This window comes from Otolemur garnettii, unplaced genomic scaffold (assembly GCF_000181295.1).
Source record: "Otolemur garnettii isolate 467f Iridium unplaced genomic scaffold, OtoGar3 scaffold00011, whole genome shotgun sequence".
In the NCBI taxonomy this organism is placed as follows: Eukaryota; Metazoa; Chordata; class Mammalia; order Primates; family Galagidae; genus Otolemur; species Otolemur garnettii.
This window is the reverse complement of record NW_003852406.1, coordinates 19,987,526-20,007,341: the sequence shown is the minus strand read 5'-3', so window position 1 is coordinate 20,007,341 and position 19,816 is coordinate 19,987,526. Positions and strand designations below refer to the sequence as shown.

The 19,816-nt window shown below is 39.5% G+C and overlaps 1 protein-coding gene across 4 annotated transcripts in view; it reads right to left on the bottom strand.

Annotated features, from left to right (window-relative positions):
• The window catches only part of MAP2K5 (mitogen-activated protein kinase kinase 5), a 281,458-nt gene that overhangs the window by 247,541 nt on the left and 14,101 nt on the right, over nucleotides 1-19,816 (bottom strand). For all 4 annotated transcript variants that reach the window (XM_003784455.3, XM_023509981.1, XM_023509980.1 and 1 more), the window contains exon 3: nucleotides 13,047-13,114. In XM_003784455.3, the coding sequence (XP_003784503.1) occupies nucleotides 13,047-13,114 (68 nt within the window). The remainder of the gene's footprint in view (nucleotides 1-13,046; nucleotides 13,115-19,816) is intronic.

Genomic DNA, 19,816 nt, shown 5'->3' with positions numbered 1-19,816 from the left:
GACCCTCATTCTACCCTCTTGTCTCCTTAAGATTGTTCTTAATATTTAGCTTCCACACAGGACTGAGAAAGTGAGAGATTTGTCTTTCTGTGTTTGATTTATTTCACTTAACATAATATCCTCCAGTTCTATCCATATTGGTGCAAATGGCAAGATTTCATTGTTTTTATAGCTATCTAATATTCCATTGTGTATATACAGCACGATTTGCTCCGACCTTTCATCTGTTGATGGACACTTAGGCAGATTCCTTATCTTGATGACCGTGACTAATGCTGCAACGGTATACTAGGGTCTCCCTTTCTCCAAATCCTCGCCAGCACTAGTTATTGCCTTTTTGACAAGATCCATTTTAACTGGGGTGAGACAATATTTTATTGTAGTTTTGATCTGCATTTTTCTGATGACTAATGATGTTAAGCATTTTTTCCTATACCTGTTGGCCATTTCTATCTTCTTTTGAGAAATGTCTATTTAGATCCTTAGCTCATTTTTTACTTTTTTTTTTGTCTTTTCTTTTAATCTTCTCCATAGACATCTTTGCTCATTTTTTAATCAGATTATTTGATTTTTTTTCAATCAAGTCATTGGAGTTCCTTATATATTCCAGTTATTAATCCTTTGCCAGATGGTAGTTTACAAATATTTTCCTGTAGACTGTCTTCCCTTTGCAGATTGTTTCCTTTGCCCATGCAGAAGCTTTTTACTTAGATGTAATCCTATTTGTCCAATTTCGCTTTGGTCACCTGTGCTTTGGGGACCCAGACCAATGTCCTAAAAAACTTTCACAATGTTTTCTTTTTAGTAGTTTCCTGTCTTAGATTTAATTCTTTGATTCATTTTTATTTGATTTTTATACATGACAAGAGAGTGCAGTTTAGTGTCATCCTTGTGCATGTGGATACCCAGTTTTCACAGCACCATTTATTGAAGAGACTGTCCTTCCGCCCCTCTGTATGTTTTTTGCACCTACATACAAGATAAGTCCACTATACATGTGTGGATTTACTTCTGGGTCCTCTGTTCTGTTCCACTGGTCTATGTGTCTGTTTTTATACCTATACCATGTGATTTTGGTTACTATAGCTCTGCAGTATAATATGAAGTAAGGTAAACGTGATTCCTTTAGTTTTGTTCTTTTTCTTCAGAATAGCTTTGGCTATTCTTGGTTTTTTGTTGCTGTTGTTGTTTTTGAGCCAGAGTCTCATTCTGTTGCCCTAGGTAGAGTGCCATGGCATTATAGCTCACAGCAACCTCAAAGTCTTGGGCTCAAAGCCATCCTCTTGCCTCAACCTCCTTAGTAGTTGGGATTACAGGTGCTCTCCACAATGCCCAGCTACTTTTAGAGACAGAGTCTCACTCTTGCTCAGGCTGATCTCAAACTCTTGAGCTCAAGCAATCTACCTGCTTCAGCCTCCCACAGTGCTAGGAATTCAGGCAGGAGCCACTACACCCAGCTCTGTTTTGTAATTTTCATTAGAACGACCATTCACTTCTTTGGTTAAGTGTACTCCTAGGTATTTTATTTGTAGCTACTGTAAATGGGATTATTTTCTTGGTTTCTTTTTCAGATTGTTTACTGTGGCATACGTTTGTATGCTCACTTTGTAACCTACGACTTTACTGAATTTGTTTATCAGGGGTTTTTTGATTTTTTTTGAGACAACGAGTCTCACTATGTACCCTGGGTAGAGTGCCGTGGGGTCACAGCTCAAGCAACCTCCAACTCTTGGACTTAAGCAATTCTGTTGCCTCAGCCTCCCAAGTAGCTGGGATTACAGGCACCTGCCACAACGCCTGGCTATTTTTTGGCTGCAGTTGTCATTATTGTTTAGCAGGCCTGGGCTGGATTCCAACTCACCAGCTCTGGTGTATGTGGCTGGCACCCTAGCCACTGAGCTACAGGCGTCAAGCCTGTTTATCAGTTCTAATAGTGTCTAGTGGAGACTTTGGGCTTATTTACATATAAGATCATGTCTTCTGCAAACAAGGATAATTTGACTTCTTCCTCTCCTATAGTGGAAAGGCCTATAGGCCTCTGGCCAAAAAAGCTGTTTGAGAGAGAGCAGTGAAAAGACTTTGTGCAGGCATACTTGCGAGGAACTGAGGCAGAATCCGATATGGCTGGGTTGGTTGAGGACCTAAAACCCCCCTGACCTAAGGTCGGCCTGGTTGGTTGCAGGCATAAAACCCCCCTGACTTAAGGCGCACATGGGAGTGGAGGTTTGCACACAAATTTCTGTATGCCCTAGAAGTTTCTTAATTACGCCTTGTTTTAAAGATCCAAGTAACTGCCTCCAAACAGCAAGGTTAGTAGGACACACTTTCAAACTATCTCTTTCCTCCATAGCCTCAGGCTTTATCAGATAAGAACAAAAGAAGCAATGGCTAACAACAGGTTCTCCATTAAGTTATGTTAAACCGGGTTATGCTGAAAGGGTTATGCTTAAAGGTGAATGTTGGGTGGATTATCAGATTACTAGGGAGGAGCTACTTACAAGATAGTCACAAGAGGTTTGAATGGATTAGTGAAGTCATTGATGTCTGATGCGCATGTGCAGAGGGATTGTAATGAGTATTAACGAGGTCACTGATGTACAGTGCGCATGTACAAAATTGACTATATAATATAAACCAACAGTAAATAAAGCTTGCCATTTTGCCTAAGTGAGCAGATGGTCATCTTTATTTAAAACACAATTTCAATAAACGTGCTTATTCTCCACGACAGTGCTTTTCCGTGAGACCCTAACGGCAACACTCTCCAGTTTGGAAGCCCTTTACCTCTTTCTTTTGTCAGGCTGCCCTAACTAGAACTTCCAGTACGACGTTGAACAACAGTGGTAAAGTGGGTATTCTTGCCTTGTTCCACATCTTAAAGGAAAGGTTTTTAGTTTTTCCCCATTCAGTATGATAATAGCTGTAGGTCGGTCAAATATGGTTTTTAAACATGGTGAGGTAAGTTCTTCCAATATCCAGTTTTTGGAAAGATTTTATCATGAAGGGATGTTGAATTTTATTGAATGCTTTTCAGCATCAGTTGAAACCACTGGATGGTTTTTGTCCTTCATTCTGTTGATATGACATATCACACTGATTGATTTGCTTATTTTGAATCATCTTCACATCCCCAGGATGAATCCCATTTGATCATGATGAATAATCTTTTTAGTGTGTTGTTGAAGTCATTTTGCTAGTATCTTGTTAAGGATTTTTGCATCTATGTTGATCAGAGATATTGGCCTAGAGCTTTCTTTTTTTTGTTTTGTCTTTGACTGGTTTGGGTATCAGAGTGATAAGGCCTCACAGAATGAGTTTGGGAGTACCCCCTTCTCAATTTTTTGGAGTAGTTTAAGCAGGATTGGTATTCTTCCTCTTTGAATGCTTGGTAGAAGTCAGCAGTGAAGCCACTGCATCCCAGGGTTTTCTTTGAAGAGAGATGTTTTATTACTGCTTCTATCTTGTTACTTGTTATTGGTTTACTCAGGTTTTGGATTTCTTCCTGGTTCACTCTTGGTAGTTGTATGTGTCTAGAATTTCATCCATTTCTTCTAGGTTTTCCTAGAAGATTTTTATTTGAAAATCTTTTAATTTCTTTCTTAATCTCTTTATTGACCCATTGGCCATTCAGGAGCATGCTGTTTAATTTCCAAGTTTGTATATTTTCCAACATTCACCAAGTTATTAATTCTCATTTTATTCCACTGTAGTCAGAGAAAATACTTGATATGTTTTCAATTTTTTTTTAATTTTTTGACTTGTTTTGTGGCCCAGCATATGGTCTATCCTTGAGAACAATCCATAAGCTGAGAAGAATGTGAATTTTGCAGCTATTAGATGCCTCTGAGCCTATTTACCACTGTTCTCTCTGTCCCAAACACCCTTCCCAAGCAGCTTTTCCTAGCTTACTCCACCGGGACAACCCCCTCTTCAGAAAGCCTTCTCAGTTCCCAAAGCTAGATTCAGTGCTCCTTTGTGCTTACACATATTACAGTGTTTATCACTCTGCCTGGTAATTATGAGTTTTTCTTGTCTCTCTACACTGAACTGTTTCTAATCTCCTTGACAGGACCATGAGCTCCTTGAGGGTAGGAGCAATCTGCTCAATGCACTCCTGCACCTCACAATAGCACTTGGCCAGAGAACTGCTATCCAATAAACATTTCCTCTGTGAAAAACTGGCTGCATAAACGGGGGAGCAAATCAGAGAGTAACTAGGTGATCTCAAGTCCCAGCTGCTTGGGAGGCGGAGGCAGGAGACTCGCTTGAGCCCAGGAGTTGGAGGTTGTTGTGAGCTGTAATGCCACGGCACTCTGCCCAGGGGGACAGCTTGAGGCACTGTCTCAAAAAAAAAAAAAAAAAAAAACAATGACAACTACAACAAAAAAATAGCTGGGCGCTAAGAAATCACTGCCATATAATACCTAGCACAAGACGAGTGTTCCACAAACATTCACAGGAAGGAGGCAGGCAGGATTAAAGCAGACATGGTAACTACTCTCATTGGTCAGATCTTCTAACTTACTCAGGAGCAAGTCACATACAGGAAATATCAGGCCTATTATTATTCCTCTATACACTTATAACAGGACAGTTTTCCGAAATCTCTTGTTAGTATTCCTTCTGACAGACAAAATAATTGATATGGCATTTTACTTTTAAGGAATTCTCATGCTGAATTTTTCTTACTAACGATAAAATTTTCAAATTCCTGTTTTGTCAATATGGCAAGCATACCCCATTATATGTAGCTCAGTCAGTAATTACAGCAATAATCAATAAACCAACCAACCATTTGCAGGCCATAGCTAATTTATTAGTTTTCCCACTGGAGAACCCAACAATCTTAATTCTGTCAAATGGCCACAAATTCAATTGCAACACTACTTAATGTGTTATCAGTTATACCTTCTTTCAATTATTTCTTACATTCTACATCAAGAAATTTTTCCTTTGTGATGCTGGCCTCTCAACAGAGTACACAACTGCCCCAGTAGTGAAAAATAACATATGAAGCCAATCTATTTTGAACACCAAATTAGTAGCTACATTTACTTACCTGGCTCAGTCCCCTGACTCCCTAATAACTCACTGCCCTGCCACAAAGACACTACAATGTGCAGAAACTCTTCCTTAAATGACTCTGCCACGGGTCCACATATGGGCAAAAGGTCAACAGGGAACAACTCTTGAGGCCTGTTTACAGGCTAATGTGATTGGATAGATGTATTCATTAATGATGTGGAAGTCAAAATGACAGGAAGCTGACCAAGTTTAATGATAATACCATTTGGATAAAACTGTAAAGGACTTTAAGAAGCTCCATATGTTCCTAATAGAAGTTTGGGCAGCCAATAGCAGATGAAATTCAAGCTAAGTTTAAGGTAATGTGTCTTGGCAGAGGAGTTTAAATTTGAGCAATAAGTCAAAAACTTGTAGGATCATTTCAGCTAAAGCTTTCAGAGTTATCACCAAGGTCAGTTTAGGGTAGTGTCTATATCAGGAGCCAGTGACTCCTAGCTGTGTGGTCACATGTGCCTATCTCAATCTTTCAGTGCAATCTTTTGAGTGAATCCAAATTTTACAGAACAATTTTTTTTTTTCAAGAAAGAACATAATTCTGTTGCCCCAGGCTGGATTGCTATGGTATCAGCCTACCTTACACCAACCTCAAACTCCTGGATTCAAGTGAGGCTCTTGCCTCAGCCTCCCAAGTAGCTGGGACCATAGGGGCCTACCACAATGCCCAGCTAATTTTTCTATTTTTAAGTAGAGATGGGGTCTCACTCTTGCTCAAGCTGGTCTCAAACTCCTAAACTCTAGAGATTCCCACCTCCTCAGCCTCCCAGAGGGTTGGGATTCTAGGGGTGATCCACCGCTTAGGCCAACAAATCCTTTTAATAAACTCTACTGACCTTTTCACCTGATTTCTAGCCTGAAGCAATTCTGCTATACCTCTAAACCAGGAGAAGATTTAATAGTAGCTTCAGGAAACTTTCCACTTAAATAGAACCAGACCATCAAGTTATACAGACAGCAAGCCAAATGGGACATTCTGTTATAAATAGGCTGTGTGAGCCTTCCACAGAGATGAAGCTGAAGTAGGAGCACAGCCACGTTAATGACAACATGGGCCAAAGCACCTGTTCCAGCAGTCCCCAGAGTGCACTTGTGCCACCAAGGCCAAAGCCTGTTCATGTTCATCTTTTCCTTTGCTTTCAAGAACCGTATTACAAACCTCTTGTTCAGACCCAAATTATAGTACGCTTGTCTCCTTGATACCAAACATGACCCAAGATAAATCACAACAGGGGCTAAATAAGGGGGTATGACATTTTTATCACTATTTCAAGGGCATCCAAATGTCCCAGATAACACAGGGAAGACAGCTGAAATGATCTGCCTCTGGGGAAAAAAGTTTTATCCTTTGATTAGGATGAGAAAACAAACAAAATCTTTACTTACAGCTTAGAGCATGTCATTAACTGATTAAATAAATTAATTTCCAAAATAATTTATTCCCTTCAGTTTCCTGTTCTTACTCTTTTTATCATTTCTCTACCTTTCCTGAGGAATATACTGTACTATCAGTTCGGCTAAACTGCAATTAATTAGGAGACTAACTGCTCACTGAAACCTGAGTTGATTTTGCCACCTGCAGTGCCGCCTGCAAAGTAAGTTCAAAATAGGATCTATGGCCAGGCAAAATGGGTAATGCATATAAATCCCAGCACTTGGGGAGGCCAAGGTGGGAGGATCCCATGAGGCCAGGAGTTTGAAACCAGAAAGACTCTGTCTCTGTAAAAAATAAAATAGAAAAATTAGCCAAGTGAGGTGACACACACCTGTAGTCCCAGCTACTCAGGAGGCAGAGGCAGGCAGATTACATAAGCCTAGGAATGTGAGGCTGTAGTGAGCTATGACAATGTCACTGCACTCAAGCCAGGCAAGAGAGGGAGATTCTGTCTCCAAAAAAAAAAAAAAGTAGTACCTCTTTAATATGGGCCATATTTGAAAGCACCTTGTGGAAAATAAGCTTTCAACCTTTTTACTCTTTAAAGAAAACTTCCTACTAGCAAAGGCCCTGAGGCTATTAACATTCAACTCCTAAATGGGCAACAAATTTTGTGGTTAAATATAGTCTTCTAGGTAAGGGCAAAATCTTTAAAACTTCAGCTGACCACAGAGTATTTTTTACATTCCTAATGAAACTCAGAATGTCAGTACACTGACATTCTAGTAAAAAGCATTATTTTTTACAATCAGGAAAAAAGTAGCATTTGCAAAGCTTTCTCATCAAGACCTGAATAAATAACAAAACATTAAAACAACCAGGACTGAAGAGATTAGGGGTCTGTCTATGCCCAGACATTCCCTTTAATTAGCCATGTGACCTCCAACTGACCTCTGAATCTGATCTCACTGGGCCTCAACTGTAAAATAGAAGTGGGATCAGATTTCCAATGTCCCCTTACAACGCTACTTGAGTAAATGTATGATGTTAGAGGCGATCTGCAAGTTATCCATACTAAGATAAAGCCAATCGTATCCCAATGTACAAGGTGCTCTGGAGATCAAAAAGTATTCTTGGCTCGGCGCCTGTGGCTCAACCGGCTAAGGCGCCAGCCACGTACACCTAAGGTGGTGGGTTCGAATCCCCAGCCCGGCCCGCCAAACAACAATGACGGCTGCAACCAAAAAATAGCCGGGCGTTGTGGCAGGCGCCTGTGGTCCCAGCTACTTGGGAGGCGGAGGCAGGAGACTCGCTTGAGCCCAGGAGTTGGAGGTTGCTGTGAGCTGTAATGCCATGGCACTCTACTCAGGGGGACAGCTTGAGGCTCTCTCTCTCAAAAAAAAAAAAAAAAAGTATTCTTGTCTCATGGTACCCAATGTCTCACACAGTACACTATGGTCAAGTATACCAAAGGAAATACTAACATTCCACTAAAACAAAGGTCTTTGCGATAATGTGAAGCATTACAGTAAAACTCACCTCAAACTCTTCCCACAATGGGGAAAATCGTATGTATAAAGAAAGAGAATAGTTGGGGTGGTGCCTGTGGCTCAAAGGAGTAGGGTGCTGGACCCATATGCCGGAGATGGCGGGTTCAAACCCAGCCCCGGCCAAAAACTGCAAAAAAAAAAAAAAAAAGAGAGAATAGTTGGCTGGGTGCAGTGAGTCGCCTGTGATCCCAGCACTCAGGGAGGCCAAGGTGAGAGAATTGTTTGAGGTCGGAAGTTTGAGACCAGCCTGAGCAACAGTAAGACCCTGTCTCCACAGAAAAATAAAAAATTAGCCTGGTACAGTTGCTCGTGCCTGTAGTCCCAGCTACTTGGAGGCTGAGACAAGAAGACTGCCCAGCTGGGTGACAGAGCAAAACTCCTTTCTTGGGTGGCACCTGTGGCTCAAAGGAGTAGGGCGCTGGCCCCATATGCCGGAGGTGGCAGGTTCAAACCCAGCCCCGGCCAAAAACTGCAAAATAAAAGAATGAGAACCCATAAAAAATAGTCTTATTAAAAAAAAAAAAAAAAAAAAAAACTCTTTTCTCAAAAAAAAAAAAAAAGAGAGAGAGAGAGAGAGAAAATGGTCAAAATGATGAAAATTACTACTGCATTCCACTCATTCAAGCCTCTCAATATCAAGGCAATCAGGTATAATAAATCCTTTACTAGACACAGGATTTAGCAGAAACAAAGATACATATACAACTGAGTTTCCTAATGGAAAGTCACCCTGAATCAGAGGTTAGGAATCAAATAATCCCCTTCTAGAACTGGACTTCAATAGCACTACCAGACAACAAGACAAAAGCAGCATGCCATTTGCAATCCTTCTGGAAAATGAGAGGAGAAAACAAGAACAAGAACAAATTTAAACAACATTCAAGGAATATTTAAGAGGGCCCTTTAAGTAATTAGTAATGATCAGGTATTTAGTTTTCAGAATATGTAGGTTGTGTATTTTTTTCCTAATAAAGCATTTCAAATTCTAATTAAAAAAATACTTTATGGAGGAATTAAAAAGATACAATAGTGTCAGAGGAAAAGCCATGATCCCAGAAGTGGAATATTCTAACAACATAACTTAAAAGAAACTACGCTATAAAAACAGATTGTTGATTAACACAAACTCATAACAAAACGCAGAGAGCTATCACAATGGTGCTGTAATAACACTTGGCTGCTGAATTCTTTCAATACATTAAATCTCTCCTTGGAGACCAAATTACTTTACATTTTCTTAGAAGACAATTTATTATAGCTTTGTTTTCTTCTCATTATCTCTTAAAAATATATCTAATGAAGGAAAGAATACAACTTCTAAATAACTTACATAAAATGGTACTAATGTGTGACAACAGACTCTGGTTTAATATGCTGGTTATTATTTAACAGCACACAACCTATTGTCGTGACAAATCCTTACCACAATATGATATTCCATGTGTCACATGTATCAAAAACCACGGCATGCCATTATTATGGCACTCATAAAATTAACAGCTTCAGGCTGCTAGCGATTTAAATAATTGATAAGTTTTCAATTAAAAAGGCAACATTTTCAGGTCTAATACAAAAATCTATTTAAATTACTGATACTAACTTACACTTGTGTTGGCCCAAAGCCAGAAAATGCTTTCATTCAAAGGAGAAAATAAGTAATTCTCCAAGTTTCAACTCAGAGGTTACAAATTTGTTTTTATTCTTAAGCAGACAGACAGGCTGTGTATTCACTTAACGTGTGTAATCAATGGACAGAACAAGAACGAACGGTAAAAGTGTCTCTACTTTTGCTTTCCCCGATACAGTTTTCAATGAAATACTAAGGTGACCACATATGAATTTCATATGAAAAGCGAAGCTGGGGGGTGGGGGGTAGCAATAAAAATTTACTCAATCTGCCAGTATTTTCCCTATGCCACTATACCAAATCCCAGAATCAAACTTCAGGGCCAAATTGAAGCTAAAAAATAAAGACCAATACTTATTTTTAATAACAGGCTCGTAACCATGAGGACTAAAAACCAGTCTTTTGTGAGATTAGGTCCAAATGGTTCTCTTTATGACAAAACTGGAAGCCAAAGGAATTTCAACATAAGAACCAAGACAGACCAAAATGACAGCCAACAAATCTTGTTTGTGCTTTGTGCAAAAGATAATCATTCCCCTACTCTTTACCTTCTAAATGTTTACGGAGAGAGAGCTTGACTCTACACAAAGGGTATGTGATGGTAGGGGCTACACAGCAAAAGATTAAGAAGAAAAGAAACTCATTTACATTTTAAATTATTTAAAATGTGCTCACTCAGTGATATTTTCAGTTCAAAATATTCTACTGGAAAACTCAGCATCAGAAAAGTGGAGCTCTGCTTTTAAGTACATAAAATCTAGGAGGCCCCAAGGTCTCCCTCTGTAAATATCTGTGACGTGAATTAAGAAGAAAACCTGACCCTGATCAGCCAGACACAACTCGTGAACCAGTGCCAATTCATAAAAAGTTTTCATCCATCCGTAGCAAATTAAGAAAAAACAAAAATAATATAGTGAATTATCCATAAAACTAAATGTATTGACTTTAAACAAAAGGTCATCTTTACTTTTCAGATTACGTCCTGCCTGCTGCTTTACCCTTAAAATGACTCCTGCTATTTTTTTTGTTGTTGTTAATTAAATAATGGTATAGGCAATTTAAAAAAAATTTTTTTGAGACAGAGTCTCACTATGTTGCTTTCAGTAGAGTGTGGTGGCGTCATAGCTCACAGCAACCTCAAACTCTTGGGCTTAAGCAATTCTCTTGCCTCAGCCTTCCAAGTAGCTGAGACTACAGATGGCTGCCACAACACCAGATAATTTTTGTTGTTGTTGTTGTTGTTGAGCAGGCCCAGGCCAGGTTCGAACCTCCCAGCTTCTATGTATGTGGTGGGCACTCTAACCACTTAGCTACAGGTGCTGAGCCAATTAACAGGCAATTTTTATTAGTTTACTTATTTACTAATGTTTCTATTTGGCAAAGTTAACGGTCACCATGCCTATGTCTGTCCTCAACCTGAGAAACCAATCAGTACATAAAACACAAACATTTGGGGATCAATGAGGTAGATGACTTCTATTCAGACTAAAAAGTGACTCCCAAGAAATCTTGAGAACTTTTAAGTTCAGGACATGTAACGTAAGGTTATGTAATAATGACTCTAATATTTTCTTACAACACAAAAATAATTAAATACTGCATTTGAGAAAGTAAGCGTAAGTTGTAAGGAACACATGGTATAGAAATCAAAGCTAAAATAAAAATATACATCATTTTGAATTTAATAATGGAGATAACATGTCTCTTAACCACTGCCTCCTCATCTTAAAAACAAGAATGATAATACCTATCTCACAGACTGATTATTAAAACTTAATAAAATGAAATACATCAAGCATCTTATTATACAGGAACTTAGAAATGGAAATGGTTGTTATTATCACTAGGATCATATCCATTTTCAAAAAGCACAATCTATAAGATCCCACCAATAGTACACATCTTTTGTGTCTGGTTATGTTGAATATATAATGAAAATACACTGATGTCAGTTCTCTGCAATGGACATATGTGAGAAAATTAGAACCCATCTGTGTGTATGTGTGTGTGTTTTCTTAAAATAAACATGTCACATTCTCAGGAGAGTTAGCCAATCTATCAATACTAGTGCTAGACCTTTTCAGCAGACAATCCTACTCTGCCTTTCAAGGTACTGATGATCCCAGCTCTAAATTCTCAGTACACAAAGACTCCCACATAAGTTAATGGGAAGTCAATGGGAAATTGACTTTTCCTACTCTATGGTGGTTGGAATGCAACGCTCTGTTAATCATCCCATCCTTCTTGTTCTCTTTCCTCCTACCCTAAATTAAAACTATTGGCGGAAACCCATACAGATAGTTTACAGTTTTCATTACAATGAAACGATATCCTGGTTGCAGCTGAAGTCTATCAAAAATCTACAACCTAACTGTTGGCTAAGATTAGAGTCTCAATGAAAAGCAAAGGCCCCATTCCACCATTTCCACCACAATACCACTTTGCATTTGTATGGGACTCTTAACTTTTCAAAGGACTTTCACATCCATTACCCCATTTGATCATTACAATAACCCTGCGCAGTATAAAGGACAAGTATTATTACCCACCACTGACAGATGAGGCAACTACAGCACTGAAAGGTTAAGTGATTTGCCTAAGGCCAGGAAACCAGAGTTAGAGCTGTGGTCTCCAGACTGACTTCCAGTCCAGTGCTCGTTCTACCAGACTACTGGAATAGGTTTTGTAAACAGATTACAAACTCAGCAAAAATAAAACTTGAGACGAAAATTCAGATCAGGGCTCAGGTAAGCTATGTCTCCTCATCATAGTTGAATTTTTCAAGCTTAGTACTGAAGCTTTAGAAATGTACCCTTCTCTCTCTTTCACCTACTTTAGTACCAGATGAATGTTAAGGCAAATTTTCACTGTAACTTGAAACACCAAGAAAAGTCATTTCAGGATATATTCAAATCACTTTGATTCAGTAAGTAACCCTGTGGTTCATTTTCTGGTGGGGGTGGGAGTGCAGAGGGTAACAGAGTATGTCTTTAAACTGGATATCCATATTAAGCCTGCAGCTACATCATAACTATAGTCTGAAGGGTGAAAGAGAGCTCCAGTTGAAAGTAGATTTTGAAAAATTTTTTAGAGCCCAGGGGTTCTTTTTTAATGAGCCGTTACTTTAAGTACTGCATAAAAAATACAGGAAATTGATAGTCCATTTAGTCTGCACCATACCTAATGCAAAAGTCATTAAGATGCATTATTCTTAATGTTCATGATATGATCAGTAAGTGTCTCTCGAAAAGTATGCCCTTAACTTTCGTGTAAAGATATCTTTGAAAATCTTATCTATTATATAGAAAAACAGATGGCAACTGTAACTTACTTACATATCTTCACTAGGTCCAGGCAGCATCACCCTCAATCACATTAACATTTTTAAAACAGTCCTCATTTGTGATATACTTACATATGACAGCATTGCCTTCATTTCTTCATCACTTCTCACTGTAATTCGATCACCATCTTCATCTTCATCTGTTTAAAAAGCAACATAATGCAAGTGGTAAGAGTCATATATTTCTTAAGTACAAAAACCATGCTGGGTGAGAACAAAATACAGTTGGTTTTTTACAACTTGATACAGAAAACCCTCAACACCAAATTTTTGGAGGACGTTGGGATTTTTTTTAATTTGTTGTTCTTCTTTTATTTAGAGTACAATCAGAATCTTGATATAGAATTAAAATTTCCTTTCAGGGATAGCTGAAAATTAAAATATTGCCCATGTCATTCGTGGCATATATCAAGGTTAAAGTAAATGTAACTGGAATATGACAAAGCAGGTTTGAAGAACTTTAAAACACAAAGAGAGGCCAGTCTTACTCTACTGTCAGTAGGTTTTTAACTTCTGAAACAGTTATACACCCCTCTCTCCCCATTCTTTCCCTCTCCCAGGCAATCTAACATGTCACAGTGGCACGATAAAAATAACTAACAATCACTGAACATTTTTATACACAAGATACCATAAGCTTTGCTTTGTACACAATTCCTCCTTAAAAACCTCACAACAATCCTGCAATGCGGACACCATCATCATTATCATTATTCCATTTTCACAGAAGAACCTGAGGCTTAGTGCAAGGTTAACTTGCAAAGCAGCTCTAACACAGGTCTCCCCGTGATCACCTTCTATTCAGCGGCTCTTTCTCTTTCCCAACAGCTCCATTTGTTTGGGGTAATGTCTGATCACAACAAGCTTTAAACGATGATTCACGCTATTTTGAAATAATCTAATAGCTTTAAGACTAGACAATGATAAAACTTTATAAAATATATAACCCAAATGTGTATGTTTAAATAAGCACCATCAAAGAAGTCACATCTAGCAACAATGTACTTATTTCAATACTTCTCTTATTCAAAGCAGTATTTCAAAATATCTCTCCAAATTGTTTTAAGAACCTGAGATAGACCACATGAAAATACCAGATTCAGCTTAGCGCCCACAGTGGTTACGGAGCCAGCCATATGCACGGAGGCTGGTGGGTTCAAGCCCAGTGCAGGCAAGCTAAACAATGACAACTGCAACAAAAAAATAGCTGGGCATTGTGGCGGGTGCTTGTAGTCCTGGCTACTTGGGAGGCTTGAGGCAAGATAATCCCTTGAGCCCACGAGTTGGAGGTTGCTATGAGCTATGACACCATGGCACTCTACTGGGGGAGACATAGTGAGACTCTGTCTCAAAAAGAAAGAAAGAAAAAAAAAAGAAAATATCAGATCTCATTTTTAATGCAATAGAATGTCAGCCTGATCACCCACCCACACCATTTGCCAGATAGGACTCAGAATGACTTCTGTCTTTTCCTGAATATTTAGCTAGCAACTTCACCCTTCTAAAGATAAAGATTTGTCAACAGTAAGAACAGCCTGTGTGTTGGATTCTGAATGCACAGTGGAAAGGAAAATGCCAAAAATATTTTGAATAATATACATAGCCTCCCAAGGTGACAACTTAGAAGGGGCAGCTCTTGGCAGGAAGCCTCAGATCTGGTACACTTGTTTGTTTGTTTGTTTGGCTGGGGCTGGGTTTGAACCTGCTACCTCCAGTATATGGGGCCAGCTCCCTACTCCTCTGAGCCACAGGCGCCACCTTAGATCTGGTACACTTGTTAACAACTGTAATTATTATTTTTTTGTTTTCTCTTCAATATACAATTGCTGATTTGATCAGACACAATGAACACTCTGATCCCAAGCCTGAAGAACTAGACAAACCTCTCGTCATGGAGAGAATATGTCTGGGAAACCCACTCTGGGAACACACTTAAAGTACAGAGAGAGTTCAGTCTAGCGCAGGGCTTTCCCCACCACATACAGCAGATCTTCCCTTGATGGCACCCCACTGTTTGGTGACCAAGCTAAATGGATCCTAGGAGGGAGTTTGTGCTCTCTCACAATTAGCCTATTTCCAGGCAAAACATTACTTCCTTTTTCTCCTCAGTGGCCATCAGCAACGTGACAGCATGACTGAAATAACACATGGGCCAGTCCCACTCAGCGACCAAGCCAACAGCCAACAGAAAACCACGTTTTCTTTCCAAAGTATATTTATTTCTAGATCCTGGTTCACTCCCACAGTGTTCCCCAATTTGATGTGAATCAAAATCAAGTCACACTAGAAGCTGTTGAGAGGCACTACTGGTATTATGCCTGCTTTCTGTGTAAAGGACACATATTGGCCACTTGCAGTAACTAAGAAGGCACGGTTGTGCCAGACGTTTCACACATAAAGAATTATATAGGAATATAGCACTTTTTCTTTTTTTCTTTCACTTTAGGTATAGATTCTCTATGACCAAATGGAGGTGGGGGAATGCCATTCTAGCTGTGGGAAGAGAAGAGTTTCTATATATATTCTAGAAACTAACATTTTCAAGGCTAAGTCTATAAAATTTTCTTAAAAATACAGGAGATAAGAAAAATAGGGCATAAAAGAATATAATGTTACCTATTACCACACATTAAAAGCACTTTACACTTTTGCTTTAAAACAAGGTCAAATTCTGTTTAAACGTAGACTAAAATGAGTTGTTCTTAATGAGGACCGGAACCTAGCCAAAAAAAATTCTAAATGAGTAGTTTTTTTGTAAATCTCACTCCTGCATCTGAGCTGGCTATAGAGATGATGGCCAGAAAGGTACTGCTTGCATTCAAATTTCAAAACACACAGGACTTCAGTAAGGTACTGCTCACATGGGATGCAAAGGAACTTAGGGTTTATTAAAGTGGGAGAAAAACCTTATAATTTCCAAAGAAAGGGCAGATTCCAGAAAGATCACAATCTCTTTAAATCAAGTACAAAAAACAAAAAAAAAAAAGAGAGAGAGAGAGAGAAGAAAGAGTTTTTTAAGTTCTCAAAACCAGGGTTTGAGCCTCTTAAGGCTACTTAAAGTATATGAAATATCTTGAGGGATTATTTCAGAGGGGGAAAAACTGTGATGGAAATCAGCTACCAGAATGACTTCTTACAGGGCAGTTCCATAAAAACCAGCTATGAAAAACTTCAGAGGCTTGCTTTAAGAGGGCAGAAAACTGAGGCCAAGAGGCTGGAATAGCTTTTGATGCCAACCTAGTGGTGATGTGTCAGAGCAACCCCACAGGGGATCTGACTCCAAGAGAAAGATTTTTAGGTTAAGTTGAAAGGGGCATTCTAACAAAGCCTGGGGACAAAATCAGGCTTATATGGCACAGTGATTAATAGTTCTATGGATTAACAGAAAACTTTGTTTTATGTATGCATTGGTTTTCTTTACAAACTATTCTCTGGGGGACTGTCTGCCTCATTCTTTAATATCTTTGCTTAGTTGTTTTAATGGAGACTCATTCTTATCCAAGAGGAGAATGAGTAACCACACTCAGAAGGACTGATGGTCCTGTGCGAAAGGCAAAGCTGTATCTGACCCTTCAATGGTGTGCCCAAGGGCAACCAGCCATTCACGTTAAAAGTGAAAATGCACTTCTCTCTAAAGGCAGTGAATTGTCTGGCATGAGAAGTTACGGAAAGGTAAGAAAACAGAAATACATACTAAGCAATATAGTATGACAATGACCTAAACCGCTGTCTCCAAACAAAAAGTTGGAGATAGCCCACCTAGCACAGACTCTGGCTGTTTGCCTATCAAGCTGGATTAGTTATAAAAATTACAGTAGCTGGAACTACAAATCATAAAAACTTACGAAGATGGCACAGAGAGTTTCAAAGGTATAAATATGGTGGTTGAGAACACTAAAAAGTAGTGCTACCGAGTAGTACAGAAAGAAGTAAAAAAACAATTTGAACTTTTTCTGTCTTATACATGGAGGTTCTTTGCCATCTGACCAAAAAAGCATTACTGGATATGACCAAGAAAAGGGAGGGTGGGGGAAACAGATCTGATACACTGGTTCACAATGAGAATTCCAGGCTTCTCTAGTTGCCTGGAGCATAGTAATATGATTTTCCAGCACATTAGGGAAGCAAAAGTAGAACCAGAAAGTCTATGTACTGGCTGGATTTTGTTAATGTCACTTAAAATGGAGGAAGAAATCCTAGCAAGATACCAAATAGAGTGCAGCAGATGGTAAACAAATATTATGAAGCAATCTTCACAAAATCTGCAGTGTGTCACAAATATACAAAATGGCAGAGTTTGGGAAAAGAGAATCATAACAGGCCATATGTTGTTAGCGATTTTATTTGAAGCAACATGCAATTCAAAAGAAAAACCAAGAAGAGGAACATAAAGGCCCAACAGAGGAGGAGAGGCAGCCTCAGGTGAGGGGCCGTCTGAATGGCCTTCCAAGTAAGCAGCAGATTCAGGGGAGCTCTCAGCAAAAAGCACCCACTGTGGTGACAGGGGCTCAAGAGGGCTTCTGAGAAACAGTCTAGCTTCTACAAAAAGCAACAGAAAAGTTAAAGCAATATATTCTATGTCATTTGTCACACTCCTTCTGTGCCAGGTGGGAGTCAATTAGAACTACAGTAAAGGCATTTTTCCCAGGCAAGAGAAAAGAAATGAAAACATAATTGTAGAGGTTAGAAAGACATCAACAGGAAACTACCAGAAAAGATGTCAAGTTTAAGGCCCTTTTCACGTGTGGGGCAGAACTAGAGGCTACAGTTTCTCTGGCCAAATCTTCAAATCTATTAGTGTTAATTTAGCTCCCTGCCTCCCTCTTCTTGATTCTGTCCTCACTTTTTTGCTCCCTTTCTCCTTTTAGCAAATGAAAGTGCCCACTACATAGCAGACATTTTTATGGGCACTGGGATAGTAAAAGTGAAAAAAGAAAACACAAACAAACAAAAGTCTGTCCTCATGGAGTTTAAACTCTAGTGGAGAGAGAATGAAGGAGGTAAGGGATTAGGTGGCGTAAACATCTGGCAAAAGAGCATTCCAGAAAGAAGGAACACCTTATGCAAAGGCCCTGGGTCAGAGAAGCACCTGGCATATTGTGATGGCTAGACAGAATGAGAGGAGGGCATAGAAATAAGTGGGTTCAGAAAATGGGTAATGGCTCGGCGCCTATAGCTCAACCGGCTAAGGCGCCAGCCACGTACACCTAAGGTGGCGGGTTCGAATCCCCAGCCCGGATCCGCCAAACAACAATGACGGCTGCAACCAAAAAATAGCCAGGCCTTGTGGCGGGCGCCTGTGGTCCCAGCTACTTGGGAGGCGGAGGCAAGAGACTCGCTTGAGCCCAGGAGTTGGAGGTTGCTGTAAGCTGTAATGCCACGGCACTCTACCCAGGGGGACAGCTTGAGGCTCTGTCTCAAAAAAAAAGAAAAAAAGAAAATGGGTAATGGGGGACAGGGCTGGACGCAGATAAGAAAGTACAGGGTCCTCTGTGGCATTTTAGGGACTTGGTCTTTTACTCTCACATGAGATGGAAAGGTTTGAAGTATGGCAATCTCACTTAACTTCTTAAAGAATTACTCTGGCTGCTATGTGGAGAAGAGGACATAGAGACAGGGAAACCAGTTAGGAAGCCACAGTCTTACTCCAGTTGAGAGATGACAGTGCCCTAAACCAAGGGGAGGTTTTAAGAATTTATCACACATCAGATAAATTTTGAAGATAAAGACAACAGGATTTGATGATGAATGAGACATAAAAAGCTTTTCCTTATTGCTCCATTCCTTCAACTATTTGTGCATTCTAGAAATATATACTGAGTGTCTATATATGCCAAGTACTATGGTAAGATTTCTAGTGATTTTCAGAAATGTCCGGCACTGTCTACTCACCTCAAGGAACAACTAGTCTGATCTCTGGGTAAAGGACTTAAACATCTTAATTCTCACACAAATTAACAAGACTACTAATAAGAAACAACTACTTTAATAAGACTAAAAAGGACTTGGATTTTTTGCTCAATAATAGTTCAAGCCAAAATTCCAATAAATTAAAGCCCTCTTCAAATTATCTCAAACTCCAGGATGCACAATTAACTCTTACCCGCTAAACAAGTTTTAGAATCAAAGTAGGTTTATCGTGAATTACAATTTTTCATTAACTTACTTAGTTTAGCTTATAAGCAACCACTTATCTTTTACATATAAACAGTTTAAGAAAATGAAACTTCAGGCTGGGTGAGGCTGCTCACGCCTATAATCCTAGCACTCTGGGAGGCAGAGGCAGGTGGATCACTTGAGCTCAGGAGTTGGAGACCAGCCCAAACAAAGCAAGACCTCATCTCTACTAAAAGCAGAAAAACTAGGCCGGGCATGGTGGCTCACACTAGTAATCCTAGCACTCTGAGAGGCTGAGGCTAGCGGATCACCTGAGCTCACAGGTTCAAGACCAGACTGAGCCAGAATAAGACCCTAACCTTAAAAATAGCCGGGCATTGTGGCAGGCACCTGTAGTCCCAGCTACTCAGGAAATTGAGGCAAGAGAATCACTTGACACCAGGAGTCTGAGGTTGCTGTGAGCTATGACGCCATGGCATTCTATTGAGGGCACAGAATGAGACCCTTGTCTCAAATATAAATAAATAAAAATAAAAATAGAAAAAGTAGCTAGGCATTGTGGGGACCACCTATAGTCCCCAGTTATTCCAGAGACTGAGGCAAAGGGATTGCCTAAGTCCAAGAGTCTGAGGTTGCTGTGAGCTGGGCTGAGGCCATGGCACTCTACAGGTGACAGAGTGAAAGTTTGTTCCCCCCCCCCAAAAAAAAGACAGACAGAAAATGAA